The sequence below is a fragment of the Chrysemys picta genome, chromosome 5 (assembly GCF_011386835.1).
Source record: "Chrysemys picta bellii isolate R12L10 chromosome 5, ASM1138683v2, whole genome shotgun sequence".
Classification (NCBI taxonomy): Eukaryota; Metazoa; Chordata; order Testudines; family Emydidae; genus Chrysemys; species Chrysemys picta.
Window position 1 is genome coordinate 38,109,883 of NC_088795.1, and position 22,127 is coordinate 38,132,009.

The following is a 22,127-nucleotide window of genomic DNA, read 5'->3' on the forward strand; positions in this document are numbered from 1 at the left end:
TGCATTAAGGAAAAGTCAATAAGGCACAGCAGTTAATGTCCTAATAAAACATGTCGTGCATCTTACATTAAAAGCCTCTTTTGGGTAATCAAGCCATGTTTACTGTAATTAAAGAATACCTTTCCATGCTTTATTTATAATGAGTCAATAAAGTGGATGTTTGCATGGAGAACACTTGGAAATGTTTCCACTAAGCTGATATGACAAAACAACAATATCACCCCATGAATGAAGTGCTCACTTTAGAACTCACATGCATCACTGAGTACAGCCTGCAGCAAGTCTTTTAATGGAGCCAATGACATGACTCAACTCATTAAGTAACTTTGTACTATTTTAGTAACCCTTATAAGTCACTGGAGAACACACATACATACACATGAACACATTCTCTCTATACCAGTTACAAATGAAATATTGATAATATTCAAATCAACTGGGAAGAGAAAACCTGAAGATTACACGTGAGGTAATTTTTAGTGAATTCTGGTGGATTGAGAGGAAACTCAAGATTAACAAAAATAAATAAACCAAAATTGCAAGTCAGTATTTTGAACTGAAAAATGCCCCTAATATCACTACTAATATTAATTTCCAATTAGTATTCAAAATAAACGATCTTTTCCCCACTGATTTTTCCCCTTTTGTATTTCTTGCACTTGCTGGAGTGAGCAAACTGTCTACATGAAGAACTGATGTCTATGGAACACTATGGCAGGGCATTATTAAGCAGCATCCTAGTATCCCAACACAATATAATGGTCTACTTTTGTTTAACTCACCTTATTATAGATAAAACCAATAAGAAATGGTTATACAGGCAGGTTAAGATGCAGTGGACAAAATACTGGCATCCTTATTTAGTCCTCCGTACTTGGGCAAAACTTCTATTGATTTCACTGAGAGTTTCCTGATTAAAGACTAAGTAAAACCTGCCAAGGACCTCAGGAATCGGTCCATGATCATGAAGAGCTACATTAACTACAGCAACGCGCTACAGTTTTTCCTTAATATCACTTTATGCCCCATGGCCTGCCAACTTTCTCTGAAAACAAGCTTTTCAATAGGTCTCAAGAGACCTAAATTCTATTCCCAGCTCTGCCACAGATTTGCTGTATTATCTTCAGCAAATCATTTAATCTCTCTTTTCCCTCACACCCTTTGTCTGGTCTATTTGGTCTGTAAACTCTTCTAGGAAGGGATTGTTTCTCACTATGTGTTTGCACAGTGTCTAGTACAACGGGGCCCCAATTTCAGCTGGGGGCGGTAGGTGTTACAATAATACAAATAAATAATAATTTTGGCCTCTTCACTCTATTCCTCTCTGAAACTCCTCTTCCCCATACCCTTTTTTCCCCCATCCCCCAACATACACATACTCCAGTTCCTAGCTTTTTAAGCTTATTCCTTTATCCCTTTGCTTCTCTAACTCGTTATTACCTCCTCCAGTCAAATTTCCCAGCTTCTTTAATATAATGCAGCCAACAGTCCCCTTTGCAGTATGGTTGACCTAGTTGGGAAACTATGTATTCCAGAGGTGACACTTCAAACAGGAAAAAGTTCTAGGCTTACAATGGAATACTCTGAAAACTGCCTCAGTTCAAATAACTGGTTGAGTGTGCATCCCACTGTTCCTCCCAGTACTGGGTGTCACGTAAGTAATGGTGGGAGAGGGAACAGTGAAGAAGCTGGGCAGCCTGAATGGAGGGACAGGATGGGGCAAAGGGGTTACCAAGAAGGTTTAAAAAGTGAGGAAAAGGGAGAAAGTGGAAGGGACATTGTACAGAGGAGAAAAACTTGAGGCAGAGAGAAGTGCATGTGAAGGAGACAATTAAGTGCGCAGAATCAGGCAATTCTAATCTTCCAGAGAAACATTGGGTGGGTAAGAGGAATCTATTGGTTACTCAGAGTTAGTAAGGAAAAATATATTTTTCTTTTAATTTAAATTTGTTTTAATGAAGGTTTTGGCATAACAAGGACTTTAAAGACAATTATATATTTTTAATCTTTCTCCTAATATTATTGCTATAGGGTTGCTTTCTAATCATATTGAGACACGTCACGGTGTGTGTCACATTCAAATATTGCTGCCTCTTAGTAGGTTGTGGCACTCCGTTTTCAGCCTTGTGCTTTTCATTGCACCTGTGATATTGCAAAAAGCCTGGAATGACACCCATGCTGTCTTTACAGATTTGTTGTCAGTTAATTTGTTTTCCTTATCACCCTAAGACTGACAGGACACTCTTCAGAAAATGCAAAAACACTTCATATCCTTCAGGGACTGATTAAAAGACTTTTGAAATCAATGGGATTCCTTCCATTGCTTCAGTGGGCCTTGGATTGGACACTAAGTACCTGAGATGATGGAATACAGCACTTTCCCATTGCTCCTCTGAGTCAGCAATGATAAATAGACAGTGCTAAAAACGAGGTTTAAAATCCTGATACCTGATTTAATTGTAGCTACCTGAGAGCATCCTGATTTAAATCCTGATTTAATTGTAGCTACCTGAGAGCACAAAGTTCCTTCTTACCTGTGTGGTAAAACTTTCCTGAAAATCCAAGGTTGAAGGTAAAATTTGCAACCTGAGTGCGCAGTAAATTTTGAGTCTCTAGTAATGCCTGAAATAAATAAGAAATTAACATGCATTTAGAAAAATGAATATAAAATTTAGGAATGCCTCATATTAAAATTTGTGTCCACTGACGAGACATAAAATTAAGGTCTTCTTTAAATATATTCTGTGGTTTGTCGTTGGGGTCATTCTTTTTTTCTTAAGTCTATTAGTGAATACATTTGGGAATTTAATAAGGTGAGGGCCCAACATCATTGGCAAGAGTACCTAGCTGTGTAATTTAGAGTAACAGAAACAGGGCAAGATCGTACATCGACTTGTACATGTTTTGATGTTTGGCAATATTTGAACTCAGGTCTCTAGATGTAACAATATACTAATCAACTGAACCACCATAAACATGGTGTTTATATGTAAAATGTGAATAATGAAATTTACTAACTCAAAATACAATAAAGGTATTGCTTGCCAGCCTGGGCATTAAAGGCTTTTGGTTTCACTTACCTGTAAAAACTTTAAAATTGTAGCTTGTAGATCAAATTCAGCCATGGTATAAATGGATAACTCCCTATTGACTTCACTGGGAGTTGTGTCCATTTACCTCATGGCTATGTTTTTATGTTGTTTATTTTTTCTAATAAAATTTTATGCTCCAAAAAAGTGCAAGTCTGATTGCACTGAAGACAGAATAGCTTCTGCCATCTACCCCTACTGCCTCATCAGTGTGTCTCAGATCAATTTTGTGTACAACATCTGTAGAGATAAAAGACAGAAGTCTCTGCGCACTTTCAGTCTTTGACCTCACTGATGAGACTGCCAAGCAGTGATGCTTCCAAATGGTAGTTTTTACTACATGAATGTCTCTCCACTGGGGACTGGTCTGAGAACAACAAACATTTTACATCGGTCATGCTATAGATACCAGCTGGATAATGCTTTCATGTCTATATTGGGCTGGCCAGTTTTGAATTGGTGAAGAGCTTTAATTGTCAGCAATCTTTTGAGCGCCTATCATGTTGCTCTTAAGAAATAATCAAAAGATATATTAACAAAGTTCATAGTAGAGTAGTCAGATATTTATATTCTTCCACTGTTCAAAGAAAGAGGCAGGCAGTGGCCTACAGGTATTTAAACTCCAATAATACCTCCTTTCATGGCATGGACATCTGGTCACTAATCATTAAATTTGTCAGTTACAGGAAAATGCTTAGCCCAGTTGTCTCAATGTTTGAAAGCTAAAAAGCATTTCTGACCACCAACTAACTATGAAACATATCTGAAATTAACATGCATCTTAGCAGCTGAAGTCTGTGTTTATGATAACAGACAACTAACTAAATATGTTTGTCATTTGGGACATACACTGGGCTTCCACACAACCTAAGAGACAGTCAGCAAGTTTTTATTTTCCTTTATTTTTAAACTTAACTATATAGAGAGTTTTAAGGTAGAGGTAACAAGAAGTTTAAGAACCATTATCCAAGGAAATAAATTAGCAAGGGACAACAACAAGTGAAATCTAACTGCAGTAAACTGTGTGCCTTAGCACTGAATATTAAGAGATTAGTATTGTCTCCAGCTTATCTGGTTATACATTTATTAATTAGATGATTTTCCTTTTGTGACCCCCACCATACATTAGTACATCAGTGCTTGATCCACCCATTGTAATATTACACATTATGTTTTATGAGACCAAATACAAAGGGAACTGGTAGACAAATGTAACAATTATGTTCCAGTATACTACAATTATAAAATGAAGATGGTCAGCACCAGAAATACTCACTGGGTCAGAGCTTCAGTGGTTGAAAATTGTCTTAGCTCCATTTAAGTCAAAAGAGCTATGCAGAATGCCACCAGTTTAGAATCTGGGCCATTATTTTTAGAAACATAGTTTTCCAATATATGCAGTGCTTCTTGCATTTCAGACTGGTATGCTGAGCAAAATCAATGTGGTTTGTCTTTGTGGATGAAAGACCCTGAAATATTATCAATTAAAACATGGTATACCAAGGTATATGAAATAAACTTCTTGTTTTATCATCTCATTTTTTCCTTTCCAAATCCCCTTGAAATGTTATTTCGTAAGATCACAAAAAGGGGAAGGGGGAAAAAAGCGAGAGAAGAAACATTCCATCCAGGTAAGGTCTCATTAGAAGAGTAGAACAAGGATTAAGTTGTAAATTGTATAAACTATGGTTATATGATTTTTTCAGTCTAAAGGGTAAATGTGTCACTCAGCATTTATTGCGAGCACCAAAGACCTTTTTTTTGGTCATTTCAGTATAACACATGTCACATATATTCATTTATACGGAAATTAATTTCATTTTTATTGTCTCATTGTATGTTAACGTTAAAGAGACACTATCGGATAGGTGAGTCCTAACATTTGACTAAATGTTATATTGTTTGTAAGTGTGGGGAATGTCTTACACAGATCTCAGTATCTATCTAGAAAATAAACACAAAAAGATCAATCCTGCCTTGAGAATAATTGAACACTTTCTCTATTTTTAATAATTACTTATTCAATCAAGATTCTCATTGACTCCAGCTGGCTTCAGCAATAATTTTGCTAGATGAAGAATACACTCTGTTGTGCTCTGTAGGCACAGTCCATAATAATAGGGAATACAGATCTGCACCACACCAGGAGAGCAGCAGGTGGCATTCAGAATGCCTCCTGGGTGCACACAGACTGCCGCATGCCTGCTCTTTTAAGGAATTAAACTTTTTACGACCTGCATTGGTGGCCAGCTCTGATGCCTGCATAGGATTGCCAACTTTCTAATTGCACAAAACCGAACACCCTTGCCCCACCCCTACCCCTTCTCCAAGGCCCTGCCCCTTCTCCGAGGCCTTATCCCCACTCCCTCTGTCGCTGGTTTAGCCATAGATCTGTGGTGGTATCTTTGGCCAGAGTATTTATGGGCCTCTTCATTTTTGCTTATTGTGTCATCATTCAAAAAAAAAAAAATCAATGTTAGTTCTTCTGAGTAAGGATTGCTGAATAGGGCAATTAGCATAGAATAACTATTTAGATATGGTGACCCACATAAAAAAACTGCAGATTCTATGGTAGATTCTAAGACAGTAATTAAACTAATGTCATTTTATTCTGAATAAGTAAATTAAGTAAATCTAATAAAATAATCATTTTACAAGGAAAGAACCACAAAGCATATCTAAGTTTGGTGAAACATGCATGACCTCATGCCGGGCTAAGCACATTTTTTTAAAAAGTAATCAAAGTGTTTCTTTCAACTAGGGCACTTAAATTAGGTGGAATCTTTTTAGAATTTTGTGTTTCAGTTTATTAATTTATTCTTCACTTTGTCAGTAAGTCTACCTCTCTCTAGGACATCCATAAGATAAAGCTTTTTTTCTTTATATTGCATTTACACTCAACAGTATTTTACATTAATCCATGTAATTACCTTTTGTATGTTTGAGTTGCTTTGTCTTTATTCTTCATAATTGGTGCATCTATTAAGCAAGAATGATATTTTCCCATAGTGTCCTTGTTAATTACAACTGTATCCTTCATTTGCATAATAAACTTTTTGGGGAAATTTGTGCAGTAACATTTCATGGCTAATAGGAAGCAATTTGCTTTCCTTTATTAAGTACATTAAAACTTCATGCCCTAGACATCATTGACTGTAAACATTTGATACTGCTCAAATTTAATGCACCAAGGCATTTTGCTCTGCCATATTAGGTTTTATTTATGTGCTATGTTCTGGATTGTTAGCCACTAATGAGACTTCAGCTCTTTTTGTTCTAAGGCCTGAACACTAACCTCATTTTAATGAGTTCATTATTTGCTGTCTTCTGAATGGAAGGCAACAAATTTTCCTTTTAATTAAAGGTCAAAACACCTCTGGCTAAGGAAAGTGAAGAGGTTATCAAGCCCTTAGAGAAACTGAAGGAATGGCTTTTTCTGATATCTACTCCAAGCAGAGGCAGACCAGATTGGGGTGGGAGGTGTTTCTCTGGAGACCAAAGTTCTAAATTTAAGCTAAGTGATAACAACACTAAAACACAGTTGCTAGAGTTCCCTAATCATTGTAAAAAAACAACAACAATAACCCCCCCCAAAAAACAAAAACAAACTCCCAAAAGTCAGCCAAAGTAATTCAAGATGCTTTACTCCTAACCCAGAGGTCTGCATGGATCAATACCACTGCTAAAGCATGATCTGTTGTTTGAATGTGGAATGATTTACACATTGCTGAGGACAGGTGACAGATTAATTGAGCTGCAAAAACCAGTCTAATATTTCTTATCAGTGAAAGTGAGTTGCCATCAATATTTTTGGTGCTGCTTCTAGTGAGACAGAGAACTGTATGATGTGGTTAGTGTGAACATTTCCTTTTTATGAACATTCTATGCATATTCATGTGAAATTACAGTGGCAACTTTAGGCAGATTAAGTAATAATACAGGTATTCATTTGTATAGCACTTTGTCTTTAAAATGGTGTACAATGATTAGCTATTTAGGGCAAGATTTGCTACCCTAACTCATATTGAGTAGTATCTTACTTCACAAGACATTTCACTGGAAACATAAGACTACTTATGAGTAAGGTACTCCTCCTAAGTAAGGGGATCACAATCAGGTCCTTAATTGGTTAATGGAGAACGAGAGGTAATAGAGGACTGGCTGAGGAAAGTATGGCCTTCTTAACACATTTGTAAAAGGATCACTCTTTGGTGACAGGATCACAGAAAACCACTAATGGGTCCATAGTCTGGGGAACAAGACAAAGGTTTTTCTTAAGCTGAAACTTCCTTCATGTGAGGCAGCACCTGCAGCAGGCTAACCCTGCAACTAGAAAGTCACTGGCAACAAACCAAAATAATAGCTCAGCATCAGGCCTACCTTCCCTCAGGGAGGCTCTGGCTGGTAGTAGTCTCTCAAGAGTTCCTAAGCCTAGCCAGGCTTTTCTCCTGGAGTGAGAGCTGGAGGTCTGCTTTCCCTCCCAGCAAACCCCCCATTGAGCTGGGATGTTCCCTTTTAACTTCTCCCTCCACACCTGACACCTGTTGAGTTTGGGGGGTAGGAGGGAGAGAGGTGGGGCCCATGCCTGACACCTACTGCAGGTGTAACAGGGTGAGATTGAGCTCACAGCTGCGATGCAGGGAGTACCTTTCCCGGACCTGCGGAAGAGCTCTGTGTAGCTTGAAAGCTGGTCTCGCTCACCAACAGAAGTTGATCCAATAAAAGATATTGCCTCACTCACCATGTCTCTCTGAGCTCACAGCATCTCATTAACCCTTTCCTGGCCAAAGTAGGATTTGTTTTCCCCATCACAACAATACCAAAAGATATGGGGGGGAAGGTATTTCTGCTCTCCAAACTATCTCTGATTTGCTACTACCATCCTGAATTATGCAATTTCCACATTATCATCCTAGAAAATGGCCCTTACTTGGAAAAGTGTTCCAATATCTGACAAATAAGTGCTAATAGGCTAAAGTTGTGGTATCTTTCATGGCCATATCATGATTTAAAGGTGATATGACAAAGTGTTGCAAACATACGGTAGCCTTCCCAATGCTCAGTGTCATAATTCATGGTGGAGGAGATCCTTATGCAGACTAGCAATTCCATTATTACCAGTTTCTCTTCCTTTTACATATCTTATCCCCCCACCATCACCACTGTCTAATGAAATCATGCCTTGTACTTTGTACTTCCATATATACTTCCAGTTTTCTGATGCCTCCTTTCTTCTCACTTGCTTCCAATATTCCTCCAAAAAAGCTCTCACCTAGTTAGAAGGGTGGTTCTTTAACATCTGCCATTAACACTTTGCAGTAATATATAACAGAGGTTCCCAAGCTGTGGTCCATGGAATGCTTGCTAGAGGTCTGTGGAATGCTGACTGGTCACATAGTGCTGGCTCTCCTCCTTGTTAGCAGCTGCTAATTTGCAGAAGAAAGCTAAAAATACAGTAAATAATTTCCCAATGTTTCTTTTCCATGTAAGCAACTTTTGTAGTTGTTACAGGGATGTGCGTTGAACATGAAAGGGTGGCCTGTAAGGACAGGAGGTGAATCCCAGTTCCATCTCTCTCTGGTCTATGCGATGGAAAAGCCTGACAACTCCTGATATAGATCTTTTAATCTTCAAAGCAACCTTAGTCCTCACATCTCTGAAGTACTTAACCAAGTATCAGACTCACAGACAGCAAAATTAAGCAGAGAAATTAAATGGTCTAATACTAGAGAAAGAGTCCGTGTTCACAGTCCAATGTTTGGACCACTAGGCCAGCTCGTTTTCTTAAAAAGAAGGACAATCCAGTCTATTTTAGCTGTACTGGTCCTTGCAAAAAACAGACAAGGGGTTAGATCCTGACCCCATTAAAGTCAGTGGGAGTTTTATGATTTATTTCAATGCGTCCACTTGAGAAAGACAACGTGAGTGTAATACAATGGTCCATTCCCTCTTGCTGGCAGGAATACTCGGTTCAGCCTATTACCATTTTGATCATAAAACATCCCCTACAGTATTGGCTACCAGATGGACATGGACCAGTTTTGCCAGAAAATTTAAATTCCTTCCTTTCTTGCACATGATGCTGTACTTGGGGCAACCTGTTGTTGAAAATTGACAAGAAACCATTGAGGTGGAGAGAGTGCCTCATCAACATGACTGACCTGGCAGATAAAGAGAGTAGGTAATGCTTCAGAAAGGTGGACCTCAGACAAATTAGAAAAGATTTTGTCTAACTTTTTAGAAATCATTTATTAATTCCTAGCAGAGAGAAACTGAGATGTCACTCTCCTTTTCCCCCTCTGCCCTCCCATCCCCCAATTCATTCCTTTCCTTTTCCTTTCTTCACATTTCTTTGCTTTTTGTTCTTTTGTCATTTTCTAATCTCTCCTTATTTTGGTTAAAAAAAATTCAATACAATATAAATAAAAAGAAACTTTTTGACACCATAATGTATGGATTATAAATGTGTGGAGCCAATATCATATTATTGACTTATAAGCCAGATTTTTAACGGCATTTAAGCATCTGTAGATAGGTGCCTAGTGGGATTTTCAAAAGTGCTTCAGTAGTTGGGTGCCTATATGACATTGAAATCAATCAGCATCTTTAATCTCCTCTATACCTTTGAAAATCTGGCCCTTTGCAACAATTGGAAAACCCACCCTATAAACTAGAATCAACAAGATTTTGTCTTTTTCCATAAAACTCAGTTTGAATACATATCTATTTTTATTAGCATGTTTATGCCAAAACAGTAATTGATGATTTAATATCTCTTATTATATAATGACATAAGTAATGTTCCAAGAATACAAGTAAAACTCTTCCATACAGACAGCTGTTGTGAAGAATAATAAAACAGATGAGTCACAATAAAAAAAAAATGGTGATCACCAAAAATCATGGCAGGAAAGAAGGGTGACATTATTCAGGGCAGGTGTAGGAGGGGGACGAAATTGAGCACTCGGGCAACTCCCATTATTCTCTAGGCAAATGACCAGTTATGGGAAGGCAGGCCAAATTTTACACTGATTTACACCTATGCAATAGGTCATTATGTTATTTAATATCATGAACATCCAAGGAATCCTGAAAAGATAGAGGAAATGATATCTAAGGCAATGGAAAAGTATTTTAAGACCCATCACTGGAAATACACCAGTAAACATATTGAAATATGGAATTAATGAAGATTCTTGGATGCAACTTGGGTCAGAATGTGGCTGTATGTACACCCAGGGAACACTGAGTGGGGACACTGAGGTAACATTAGCTGTTGTCAAAGGCAAAAACAGACAATCTTACGGATGTCACTATGTGAGTATGATATGAACTGTGTACAGTATGTGCAAAACTTAATATAAAATAACAAATAATTTTAAGTATAATATAATGAAAGTCTTTAAGACTTATGAGAAGTGTCAGGATTTTATATTCTAAGGTAAGCAACCTAGATATTTATGCTGATGATCTGTCTACAGGATATCAAATAGGTTCCTGCCTACATCGCGATCTTCAAAATAATGCCCACTCTCCTCTATTTGTCATTCCACTTGTCTACTTCTTGTACTTGTGCCTTTGCAGTACTCCTGACTCTTAGAACATCCTCTTTTGAGAGCACCAAGTTCCTCATTTTTTTCCTTCGAACCTCCTCTGGGGGGGCATGGATCAACATTCTCATCGTGCTCCCTGTCAATACCCGGCCTGGACGGGGGAAGCTAATGATCCAACCAGCGGACCAGATTCGTTGATGAAAATCCTGGTCTTGTGCCACCTGAGGCACATTGCGCATATGCTAAGAAGAAATCCCTCTCTAGCCCCAGTTGTTTTAATCAGCTTTCCGCTGCTGACTTCTATTTGAGTGTCATCTCCTCCTTTTCTTCAGTCTAATTTAAAGTACCAACCAACCAACTGCACACCACAACTTCAAATCTACCAAGACAGAACTGAAAAACTTCAAGCCTGACTTTGCCCTTCGTTACAGGGTGCACTTCCTATGAAGTTACACCTGTGTAATTGAGGACAGGATTCATCCCTCATACTCAATTATATAACATCAGTAATTCTCTTTATTGGTTGTGACCCTTTCCATTCCCTCTTTACTCCTTTCTTCATCTATGTTATCATCATAGCTTGTGTTTGTCTAGTTTTAGGATATCTTCTTCTGAGGTGATGTACACTCTCAACTCCCACTTAATGTTCTGTCTCTACATTTCCATTTAAATCAATGGGAGCTGAGGAGAATTTGCATCTCAAAATGCTCAGCGCCTTGCAGTACTGGGCCTTTCAGACCTGTTTTAAAGTCCATTGAAGTCAAAGGACCAGGTTCCTAGATTTTAAACTGGGATTGTATCTTTTCTATTTTTATTATTTCTTTAAGATGCTATAATAATCTACAGTGCCATATAAATAATACATAATTAATATTAAGGAATCTGATGATACCAAACACAGACAGCCTGTCTGCAGGTCTATTTTTTATTCTACAGCTGTGACTCCAAGCTTGACTCTCTACTTCAGTCTGCTCAGCATTGCCCTTACTGTGAGGTCCAACAGGATCTGTCCGTTTATTATCTGCATAAAGGAGTAATATTTTGTCCTCATGTGTAATAAATGTATTAATAATAGAAGAATTTATTTTTCTTGAGTGGAATCTCCAGTTTAGAACTACTTGTGCTGCTATTTTTTAACTCCTAGACTCAAAAAATTGTCAGGAGTCTAACTGCACATAATTCAGTACACAGGAGTGCGGCCGTTCCAGGAAAGGTTTGACTATTTTCAATGGAGTGGGATGAATGGGGTAATATAGCTCCAAATGCATCAACTACTCATGAGTTATTGACTAATAGTATTGCTATACAGTTCTGAACATGACATTTCATTAAGCTGTTGACGCTATGATACTGATAATGCATCTTAAGGAATTGCATGACCTGGTGCAAAACTTAACCACCTAGTCAATAAGGATGGTAAACAGCGGCTATTTTTCTCAGTGAAGAAGCAGTCTCTCTCTATTAGCATGAACCCTGGAGCTCAGCTATACCCACCTGGTCTGATTAAGCTTGTTGTAAGCTTTAATAACTAGAGGCTCAAATCCAAGCAGAGCTACAATATGATTAACAGGGAGACACATACTGACAATAAACAATTGCTTGGTGAAAAATATAGAGAGGAAAATATGCTGTTTTTATTTTCAACAGGAAGCCAATTCAAAGGTTCATTCAATTTAATTGCTCTCATTATAAGTCACACAAGAAGATCTTAAAGGGTTAAAATAGAGTTCACAGCCTGGACCCAAACTGAGTAATCAGTGGGCCCACCCCTTATTCCGTCACAGCAGAGATAAAGCCAATCTTCAGTGAATTGCAAGTAAGCAAAACTGTCTGTAGTAAAATGCTGTAATGTGTGCAAGTAATCTACAGGCTAGTTTTCAAACTACTGCTGGCCCTCAATATAAATGAGATTGCTAATTTAAAGTGATTTGAAAAATACTAATACAAAACCAAGTTCTGTTGAATATACATTTACACCAATTCAACTAAGCTGAATTCAATAAAATTGGACAGGTAAAACAGAGCAGAATCTGACCCATGGCATTTATGGGCTAAGCATGAGTATCCCCCATAGACACTAATGGGAGTTACACACAAACCTCTGGGGCGGATAAACCCTTAAGTCATTAATCTTGCTACAGAACAGGGTCATTTGCACTGCAATGACCTCAAACAGCTGTAATGTAGTGGTTCATTGCACTTTCAACCGTGCAGTCAAGGGTCTTATGGAATGTCCATTATCAATCCATATTTTCAGAGGTTTATATAGCTTCAGGAAAAAAAAAAAGAATACCAAACAAACTCCTTCAGGCTTAAGCTTGGTATAAATAAGGCTGACAGTCTGGGAGGGAAAAAACACCAAATTATTTTGCTCTTCAGAAAAGAAAACTTGACAGATGTACCATCTTCGATGTCCTGCCCGTTTTGCCATGTTTTTACAGTGACAGGAAAAACAACAATTACAATATGATAGCTATATTTTCATCTTCTGAATAAGGTTTTAATGGCTGGGTTAAGAGTTCACCATTCTGCATGGTGTTTACCAGCATTTTCTTCTTTTGTAACTGACCACATTGGATAACAATGATGAATATATCTGATTTTCCAATTATTATTTGTTTAGTTGCTATTTGCAACAATATGCTTGGCTCCACACAAGATAGACAATGAAGAAAGATTTTACCATCTGAAATATTGGCCAACTGGCAACATTCCCATCTGAATTGCAACCTCTCCTGTCCTCACTTAAAGCAGGGGGCTGTTTTTCTCAGACTTAGATATGAATGTGATCTTGCATTCCAAATTCCACCTTTACGTTTGAGATTGTTCCAGTTTTCAGGGTTTTGGTGGTGGCCTGTTAGTAATCTGGTTTTCTTTTATATTTACTTTTGGCTAAATTAAGAACTTTAATAACAGTCCATGGTAAGGTATGGTAAAAACCTGTAGCACCCCAGAGCAGGCATTGAGAGTCATTCTGCTCCAGGGAGGCAGAAAGCCTCTTGCAGCTTCCAGCTGTGCAGATGGCTACATACATCTGGGAGGAGGAAGAGTTGCAGTTTGCTTCTTCTTTGCGGCTGGCTGACTCAGTTGGGCCCTGCATGAGGGGACAGAACCACAGCTCTACCTCCTGCCTATTCCTCTTAATTCCCTTTGGACACTGAGAGTTTCCAGGAGAGTAGAGATCAGTCCCTGTGCCGCCAGAGTACCAGGACTGCAGATCTGCCTGGCCCTTATGCAGGCATGCAAAGGAGAGTGAAGTTCCTTACACAATTTCCAATATTCACACTGGGATTCTATGTAAGGCCTAGGCAGAATCTGGCCATCTGCAATCATGTTTGATCCCCAGCACCCGAGCTGTCTGAAATTCAGAGGTAGAATAGTCATTTAAATTAGATCAATCATGTCAGATTAAAAAAAAAAATCTGAACTAATAATACTCCCTCAAAACTCAAAGGGACATTGACAAGATTAAAACTGTGTACTAATAAAAACAGCCACACCTCTCTCTCTATTTTAGGGATTTATATTGGCGCTTATCACCATGCTGTGTGCCAGTAATATTAATATTATAATTTAGAGTTTGATATATATTATTTCTTTTTCAGCATACTTATCTCAAATTTCTGAATTCCTACCAACAATCTCAAATTTATATTTAAAATGTACTGCTTATAAACTGATGTATATGCCCTGTGACAGCATTAGATATTTTAAACAGCAGTCTCTCAGTAATAAAAACTGAGCTTTGGAACACAGGAGATATATTCAAAATTTGGGCCTGTCCTTCAATTTTCAGAATGGGCATGTATATACTATGAAACACACAACTAATGGCTAACCTGAGGATGTCTCCAGACATTTAAATCAGGGGGTGATTAAATCTTTTGACTAGAAGAGATAACGGAATCTGCAAGAGATATTACATGTTAAAGGAAGGGGATGCCAGCAACACCCAAAGGCAAAAGGACAGAGTGGAGCATGATCTTTCCATTTGTTTTTTTTTTTTCTATAAACAGTTATTTTTAAAAGCATCTCAGTATGCCACCTCTTGCAATTTTATTCTCTCTTGTTGAATTTGGGTGTTCTTCTTAAAGCCACAGACCCTGGGCTCAAGCAATTTCATGAAAATCTCTGCTTTCATTTACCTCAATCCATTTATGCTGAGAGCTAGATCCTCAACACAAATTTCAGTCCCTGCCCCTAACATTGGAATCCTAGGTGTTCTGTTGGCATGGCAAGACTTGACATGACTGCACAGTCTTACTCTCTCTGCACAACTTAGAAGCCATAGAGCCAAAGTAAATGGTCCACAGAGAAGTATTAACTTCAGCGGTGTTTTGATGAAGAGATTTTCTGGGGAAGCATGCAATTCCTAATATCTGCTTCCTCTAGCCAGTAGCACAGGGCTATGGGCTATGCAAACATATTTTGTTTCTGCAGAGGAGCTTCCAGAGCTTCTGGGAAGAAGGGAAATTGCCCGATAGAATGAGAAGGGCAAGTGATTGCTAATTTTGCCCATTTGCTTCAGCATGGTGTACAGAAGAGGAGATCATCAATTCCAACAACAGGTGAAGTGATCACAATTTTTCATTTTTGCATTGTAATTAAGAATACATTTAACAACATGATCATCTAGTAATTTTCTATCTTTTTATAAGTACATGACAATATGCTTTAAAATCAGTACAAGATTTGCATTTTCATGGCTTTGTACAGCATGGACTATTGTTTTCTCTTCAGAATTATAAATAATATAATCATATCACACAGAATCTCCTTTGCACTACCTCTTATATCTAGTAATGTTTCTAGTTTACAGACACAAAAATTATATGTAGGGCCTCTTTGTCTTCAACTGATTTCAGTTAGACATCTGGCAGTAGCCTGTAAAGCGTAATGCAGTGTGGGAACTGCAGTCTCTACAATTGGGCAGTCTCCCATCAGTTTGTTCCAACACAATGTTTTTCTTTGATGTCTTTTCACAGAAAGCAAACTCACTGAGCATACTCGCGTTTTTTGCTGTATTCCATGCAGTAGCTTCCTCTGGAATCCCATACTGTAGTAGGCCATTCTGAGAGTTGTAGTTTTCAAAGTCTTGATGACAAGAATCATAGAATTATAGAATATCAGGGTTGGAAGGGACCTCGGGAGGTCATCTACTCCAACCCCCTGCTCAAAGCAGGACCAATTCCCAACTAAATCATCCCAGCCAGGGCTTTGTCAAGCCGGGTCTTAAAAACCTCCAGGGAAGGAGACTCCACCACCTCCCTAGGTAATGCATTCCAGTGCTTCACCACCCTCCTAGTGAAATAGTGTTTCCTAATATCCAACCTAGACCTCCCTCACTGCAACTTGAGACCATTGCTCCTTGTTCTGTCATCTGCCACCACTGAGAACAGCTGAGCTTCATCCTCTTTGGAACCCCCCTTCAGGTAGTTGAAGGCTGCTATCAAATCCCCCCTCATTCTTCTCTTCTGGAGACTACACAATCCCAGTTCTCTCAGCCTCTCCTCATAAATCATGTGCTCCAGACCCCTAATCATTTTTGTTGCCCTCCGCTGGACTCTTTCCAATTTTTCCACATCCTTCTTGTAGTGTGGGGCCGAAAACTGGACACAGTACTCCAGATGAGTCGAATTAAGGGGAATGATCACATTCCTCGATCTACTGGCAATGCCCCTACTTATACAGCCCAAAATGCCTTTAGCCTTCTTGGCATCAAGAGCACACTGTTGACTCATATCCAGCTTCTCGTCCACTGTGCCCCCAGGTCCTTTTCTGCAGAACTGCTACCTAGCCATTCAGTCCCTAGTCTGTAGCAGTGCATGGGATTCTTCCGTCCTAGGTGCAGGACTCTGCACTTGTCCTTGTTGAACCTCATCAGGTTTTTTTTTTGGCCCAATCCTCTAATTTGTCTAGGTCCCTCTGTAGCCGATCCCTACCCTCTAGTGTATCTACCACACCTCCTAGTTTAGTGTCATCTGCAAACTTGCTGAGAGTGCAGTCCACACCATCTTCCAGATCAATTAATAAAGATATTAAACAAAACCGGCCCCAAGACCGACCCTTGGGGCACTCCACTTGAAACCGGCTGCCAGCTAGACATGGAGCCATTGATCACTACCCGTTGAGCCCGATGATCTAGCCAGCTTTCTCTCCACCTTACGGTCCATTCATCCAGCCCATACTTCTTTAACTTGCTGGCAAGAATACTGTGGGAGACCGTATCAAAAGCTTTGCTAAAGTCAAGGAATAACACATCCACTGCTTTCCCCTCATCCACAGAGCCAGTTATCTCATCATAGAAGGCAATTAGGTTAGTCAGGCATGACTTCCCTTTGGTGAATCCATGCTGACTGTTCCCGATCACTTTCCTCTCCTCTAAGTGTTTCATAATTGATTCCCCGAGGACCTGCTCCATGATTTTCCAGGGACAGAGGTGAGGCTGACTGGCCTATAGTTCCCCGGATCCTCCTTCTTCCCTTTTTTAAAGATGGGCACTACATTAGCTTTTTTCCAGTCATCCGGGACCTACCCCGATCGCCATGAGTTTTCAAAAATAATGGCCAATGGCTCTGCAATCTCATCCACCAACTCCTTTAGCATCCTCGGATGCAGCGCATCCATGACATGCCCTGCCATGACAATTGTTTTTGATGCAGTGCTATTCTTATGTATATTTGAGGATGTGTAAGAATAGTTTAGAGAAGCATCAGTTTCTTCATTCCTCCTTTCTTCCCTCCATAAGGCTGTCTTGCAGTACTTAAGGAAGCTTACCTGAATGTCATGATACATGAGTGCACCACACTTCCTGGGATTCACAATACAAGGGAAATACACTCAGTTTGTACTATGCCCTTTGGTCTCTTATCAGCTTCCTTCTTCAAATTAATGGTAATCTTGAGAGCCAAACTATGGGAATAAGGAAATTAAATCTATCACTGCCTAGATGACTTGCTGATGAAAGCTCCATAATTCTTGGAGATAGCCATTCATACTTCACAGGCAGTCCAGCTGCTTGGATATCCTGGTCTCATTATCAAAACAAAAGAAGAAATCACTCATCATTCCTCAAAGCTTCAAGAGATAACAGTGACTTGACAAGAAGAAAAATTCCTAAAGATGCAGATCAAGATCTTCTTGTGGTCTCCATCAGTCAGAGCTACAGCTGCTAGGTATAACAAAATTTAACAGGCCATATTCCACTTTCATGTGCAATTGTTCTTTCTTTCTTTCTTTCTTTCTTTCTTTCTTTCTTTCTTTCTTTCTTTCTTTCTTTCTCACAGAGGATAACCTATCCTGAACTCTAGTGATATCCTTACTCTATCCATTACTCTCCCAGATGGTGGACTTCATGGAAAAGCATGCTCTGTAAGAGGGTGAAACCTCCTCTCCTATCTTCTGCAGCACACACACTGCTTGGACACTCTTTGCTTGTGAACACTATGAGCAGTTCATTTATAATGTTCCCCTGTCACCTTTACAGCATTGTGCAGCACCTTATCTACAATAACATATAATTTCTCAGCCCCTTAGACCAAGGATAGGAGAGGGAAGAGAGCTCTCCCTCCAAGATCTCTCTTGGCTCTGGCCATCAAAGCCAAGCAGGGAGGCTTCCTCTCCCCGTTCTGCTTCTTTCCTGTGTCCTTTTCTACTTTCTGGGATAATGAGTCAATTAGTCTTATTGCACTCTCCAGCATGTCCCCAGTCTGTCAGTTAGACATAGCTATCATTGCTAGGTTTACTCCCAGACAACTAATTGGAGTTGCTGGACTAGAGTGCTGGTTCACCGGCTGCTGCCCAGCACTCTGTCACCCTCTCCAATAAACTGCTAGCCAGATCCCCAATCAAATCAGAGAGTCATGAATGCTAACCTAACCAGTGGAATGGTTGAAATGGAAATATTCAACCTGCAAACCAAATGGTTTAAGCAAACCCAAGAACAATCTGGCATGTACAAAGGCCAGAGAAAACGCCATCAGATCACAGAAGAATCATGAAGGAGCATTAACAAACCTCTAAACAATTCGATATTACAACATGTGACCTAAGAACCCTCAACTGGCAAAGGGGTTACAAGAATATCCTTGATTCTGGTTCACCAAAAAATGTTGTGTGAGGTCTTAAAATCCAGCCTTATCATGGTCATTGTTATTATGGTGATATAGAAATACTATGTAAGGAGTTATGTATGTATACTGAAATATGTCTTAGAGTCTGTATCACAGCAAAAGTAGAAAAACAGGTTTCCTGTCAAACAAAGAACCTGTCTCCCTGTTGATATGTAAATTAAGCATTGTAAACTAACACAATGCATGCATATTTACATACAAAGTCAGCAAAGAGATGTGAAGTCAACAGAAAGGCACTAACAGGGTATAGAAACACAGTGGGCGAAGAGAACCTTATCCTGAGATACACTTCAAAGATCTACTGGACTATATTTGGGTAATAAACACCTTGTCATCTTGCACTTAGGAAGTAAATAGGCAGTTCATTTACACTGATGAAAATGAAATCACAATCAGCATGGTTGGAAACTCTGCAAAAGACTTTGGGTCAGATAAGATTTCTTTAGACAGGTTAGCCTGTTAAGTTTAGTCTTTACAAAGTGTGTTATGATTTTGTTTTATATGTTACCTGTTGTTTCCATTATCCTTATTCACTGTCTTTTGCATCTTTGGTAATAAATGTATTGATGTTTCGACTATAAATATATCTATGTGTCATCATATTAAGCATGATGCTGATCCTGAGTTGAATCGTGCAAGCTAGTGCGTACACTGTTTCCCTTGGGGAAAGTAGACCTGATATTTCAGTGAGTTTTCAGTAGATAAAGGGCCAGACACTACAGGGGAATGTTTCAAAGAGGCACAGGACTGGGGGGCACCTATTGTTAACCTGCAAGGTAAAGTAAGGGCGGCACATTCCAGAGGTGGGTGCTTGAATGGTTAACAGGCTGGTGGTGTCAGGCAGCTGACATCCAGTTAACCACAACCAAGTTTCTCTCATACTGGAGGTAGTGGGTGGGGGGAGGGAGGAGGGGATAAGGTGACTCATAGTCCTGATACCATGAGAACAGTCACATAGCTCCTAAATCCTTTGTGGATCTAGCCATAAGTACCTAAATGGGGATTGACCTAGCATATAAATGCCATAACAAGATCCAATGGCTGGAAAATATGCTGTACCCCAACCAGAAGTTATAGGCTTGATGCAGGAATTATTGAATGAAAAATCTATGCCCTGCATTACGCAAGAAATGATAACATTTCTTCTGGCCTAAAATACATCAACCTTCCCACAGTGATTCCCATATTTACAAAGGCTAAATCTTACAGCCTGGTACCTGAAAGCTGAATCAGTAATTCCAAGTATATTTTTTCTTCAGAGAATAGAAGTGAATTTGGAGGACCTGTATAATCTGGTGTCCAAGATAACACACTGTTCCTCTTTATTTACCTGATACAGACACCCTCAAGTTTCTAGTATTGGGTTTTCACAAAGGACTGAGCCACAGTTATCCAGGACCAGGTATCTGTCACAGGATCCTTTCTCACTGACCATATGAAATAAAAGTTTCTGTTGCATCCTCACATGTCCCCTTTTCTTAAAACTGTCTCTTTCAGGCTATGTCTACACTTGGAGGTAGGGTGTGATTCCCAGCTCTAGTAGAGACACTCATGCTAGCACTCATTGAAGTAGCAGACTAAAAATAGCAGTGTAGCCTCTAATAGCACAGGCAGTGGCAATTGGCAGCTCCAGGCACCAATGAACGAAGCAGGTGCTTGGGGCAGCCAATGGGAAGGGGCAGCACGTTCGGGTCTTCGGTGGCAATTCGGACTTCCCCCCCCCCCCCCCCCCCCCCCCCCCCGTTCACCGCTTGTGGTGGCAAAAAAGCCTGAGCCGGCCCTGCTAGCCGCCCCAAGTATGTATCCATAGGGTCTGAGTAGGCTCATACTCAGGGCAGCTAGCCCATGCTGCCATTCACTGTTGCCTGTGTTACTGTGACTACTCTAGTATTTTTAGTGTTCTAGCTCAATGAGCGCTAGCGTGAATATGTCTGAGCCAGATGGGAATTGTACCTTTAGCTCTATGTGTAGATGTAGTCTCAGTTTCATCCACCAAATAAGCATCCCATTGAAAAATGTTATGTAAATGTCACCCTAGAAGCAATGGCTAAAACACCACCCATATCTCTAATTAGTGTTTCATCTACTAAGGGATCTCATTTTACATATTTTCCGAATGCATTGCTTTCAGATATTGCCTGGATTTTGTAACTAAGAATAAAATATAATTCTAATTGAGCTAATTCATTTCCTTACCCTTCTTCTGCATAAAATCTAGAAATTCTCTTGAATGTTAGTTCTATAGCTTATGAGTTTTACAAGCCTTGGGAAAACCTATCAGGCATACTCAAACATGGTGAAAGACTCATGCCCTCTTAATAATCTTCAGACAAATAAGACAAGCCTGAAGTCATCTAATACTTCCATCTTGAGCTGGAGTAAGTAAATTATATTTCTTCCATCAAAACTCCACCTGATGGTATAACAGCTCATTCTATAAAATCTATTGTGATGTCCTCGTTAAAAAGAAATAGAGCTTGATCTGAAAATATAGGCTAAGCAGCCACTTATTTTCAGAACATATATTTACCCATCACTATAAGACTGATGCCTTGTCACTTGCAGGTGAAGCCTTTGGTCACAAGCTCCCCTGCTCTGCCCTTAACCTGAGATTTCAACAAATTAATAAATACAAACTTTTCAGGAGAGGATATTTTTATCCTTAGCAAATTAATTACTAGCATACTAGTGCATAATTTTTTCACAGAAAAGTGGCCAAGATAGTTAGTTAGTTTACCTGATCCAAAGCTCTTTAAAATCAATGGAAATCAGGCCCTTAGTGAAGTAAGTCTGCCTAAGTAATTATTATCATGATGATGTTCTTCCATCTGAAGTCAGCAGGGGGTTCCTGAAAGTCCCCCAAAATTCTCCAACAGAGTGAAGAGGGTTTGGATGAATTTCCCTGCTTCCGATGGAGCTCACTCTTTATCTAGACACTGCTAAATCATCTCTGACAGAGATAACTTACTTCTGGGGCTCCTAAACTTGCTTCTGAAGAGCAATTTTTTTGCCATTGGAATGCACTCAATTGCACCAATTGTGAGACATTTTCAAAATATTTCCTGGTGGAAAGATGTGCTTATTTCCATACAAGATCTTCATTTATGGCTGCTTAAGTTACTGAAGTTGAATTCCGTGCTGTGCTATCAATACACAAAGTTTGTTATTCAGGAACAAAGTATAAATATTTCTAGCAAGTGCACATGTTTGCTAAGTAGTTCTTCCTTACTTGGAAAAGCTTTATGTTTAAATGGAAAAATAAGTTAAAAATTCCCCATTCTTTCTCCTACCCCATAGTCTCTATTAGCACACACATCTGGTATGCAGGGTTATTCACAAGCTAATATGGAACA

The 22,127-nt window shown here is 39.3% G+C and overlaps 1 protein-coding gene across 6 annotated transcripts in view; it reads right to left on the reverse strand.

The window, feature by feature from the left end:
* The window catches only part of LOC101951048 (N-deacetylase and N-sulfotransferase 4), a 265,282-nt gene that overhangs the window by 114,187 nt on the left and 128,968 nt on the right, over positions 1 to 22,127 (reverse strand). For all 6 annotated transcript variants that reach the window (XR_010601308.1, XR_010601307.1, XM_065596280.1 and 3 more), the window contains one exon: positions 2,535 to 2,622. Coding sequence is in view for 3 of the 6 variants with exons in the window: in XM_065596280.1 (XP_065452352.1) it covers positions 2,535 to 2,622 (88 nt within the window). In the remaining 3 variants the exon portion in view is untranslated. The remainder of the gene's footprint in view (positions 1 to 2,534; positions 2,623 to 22,127) is intronic.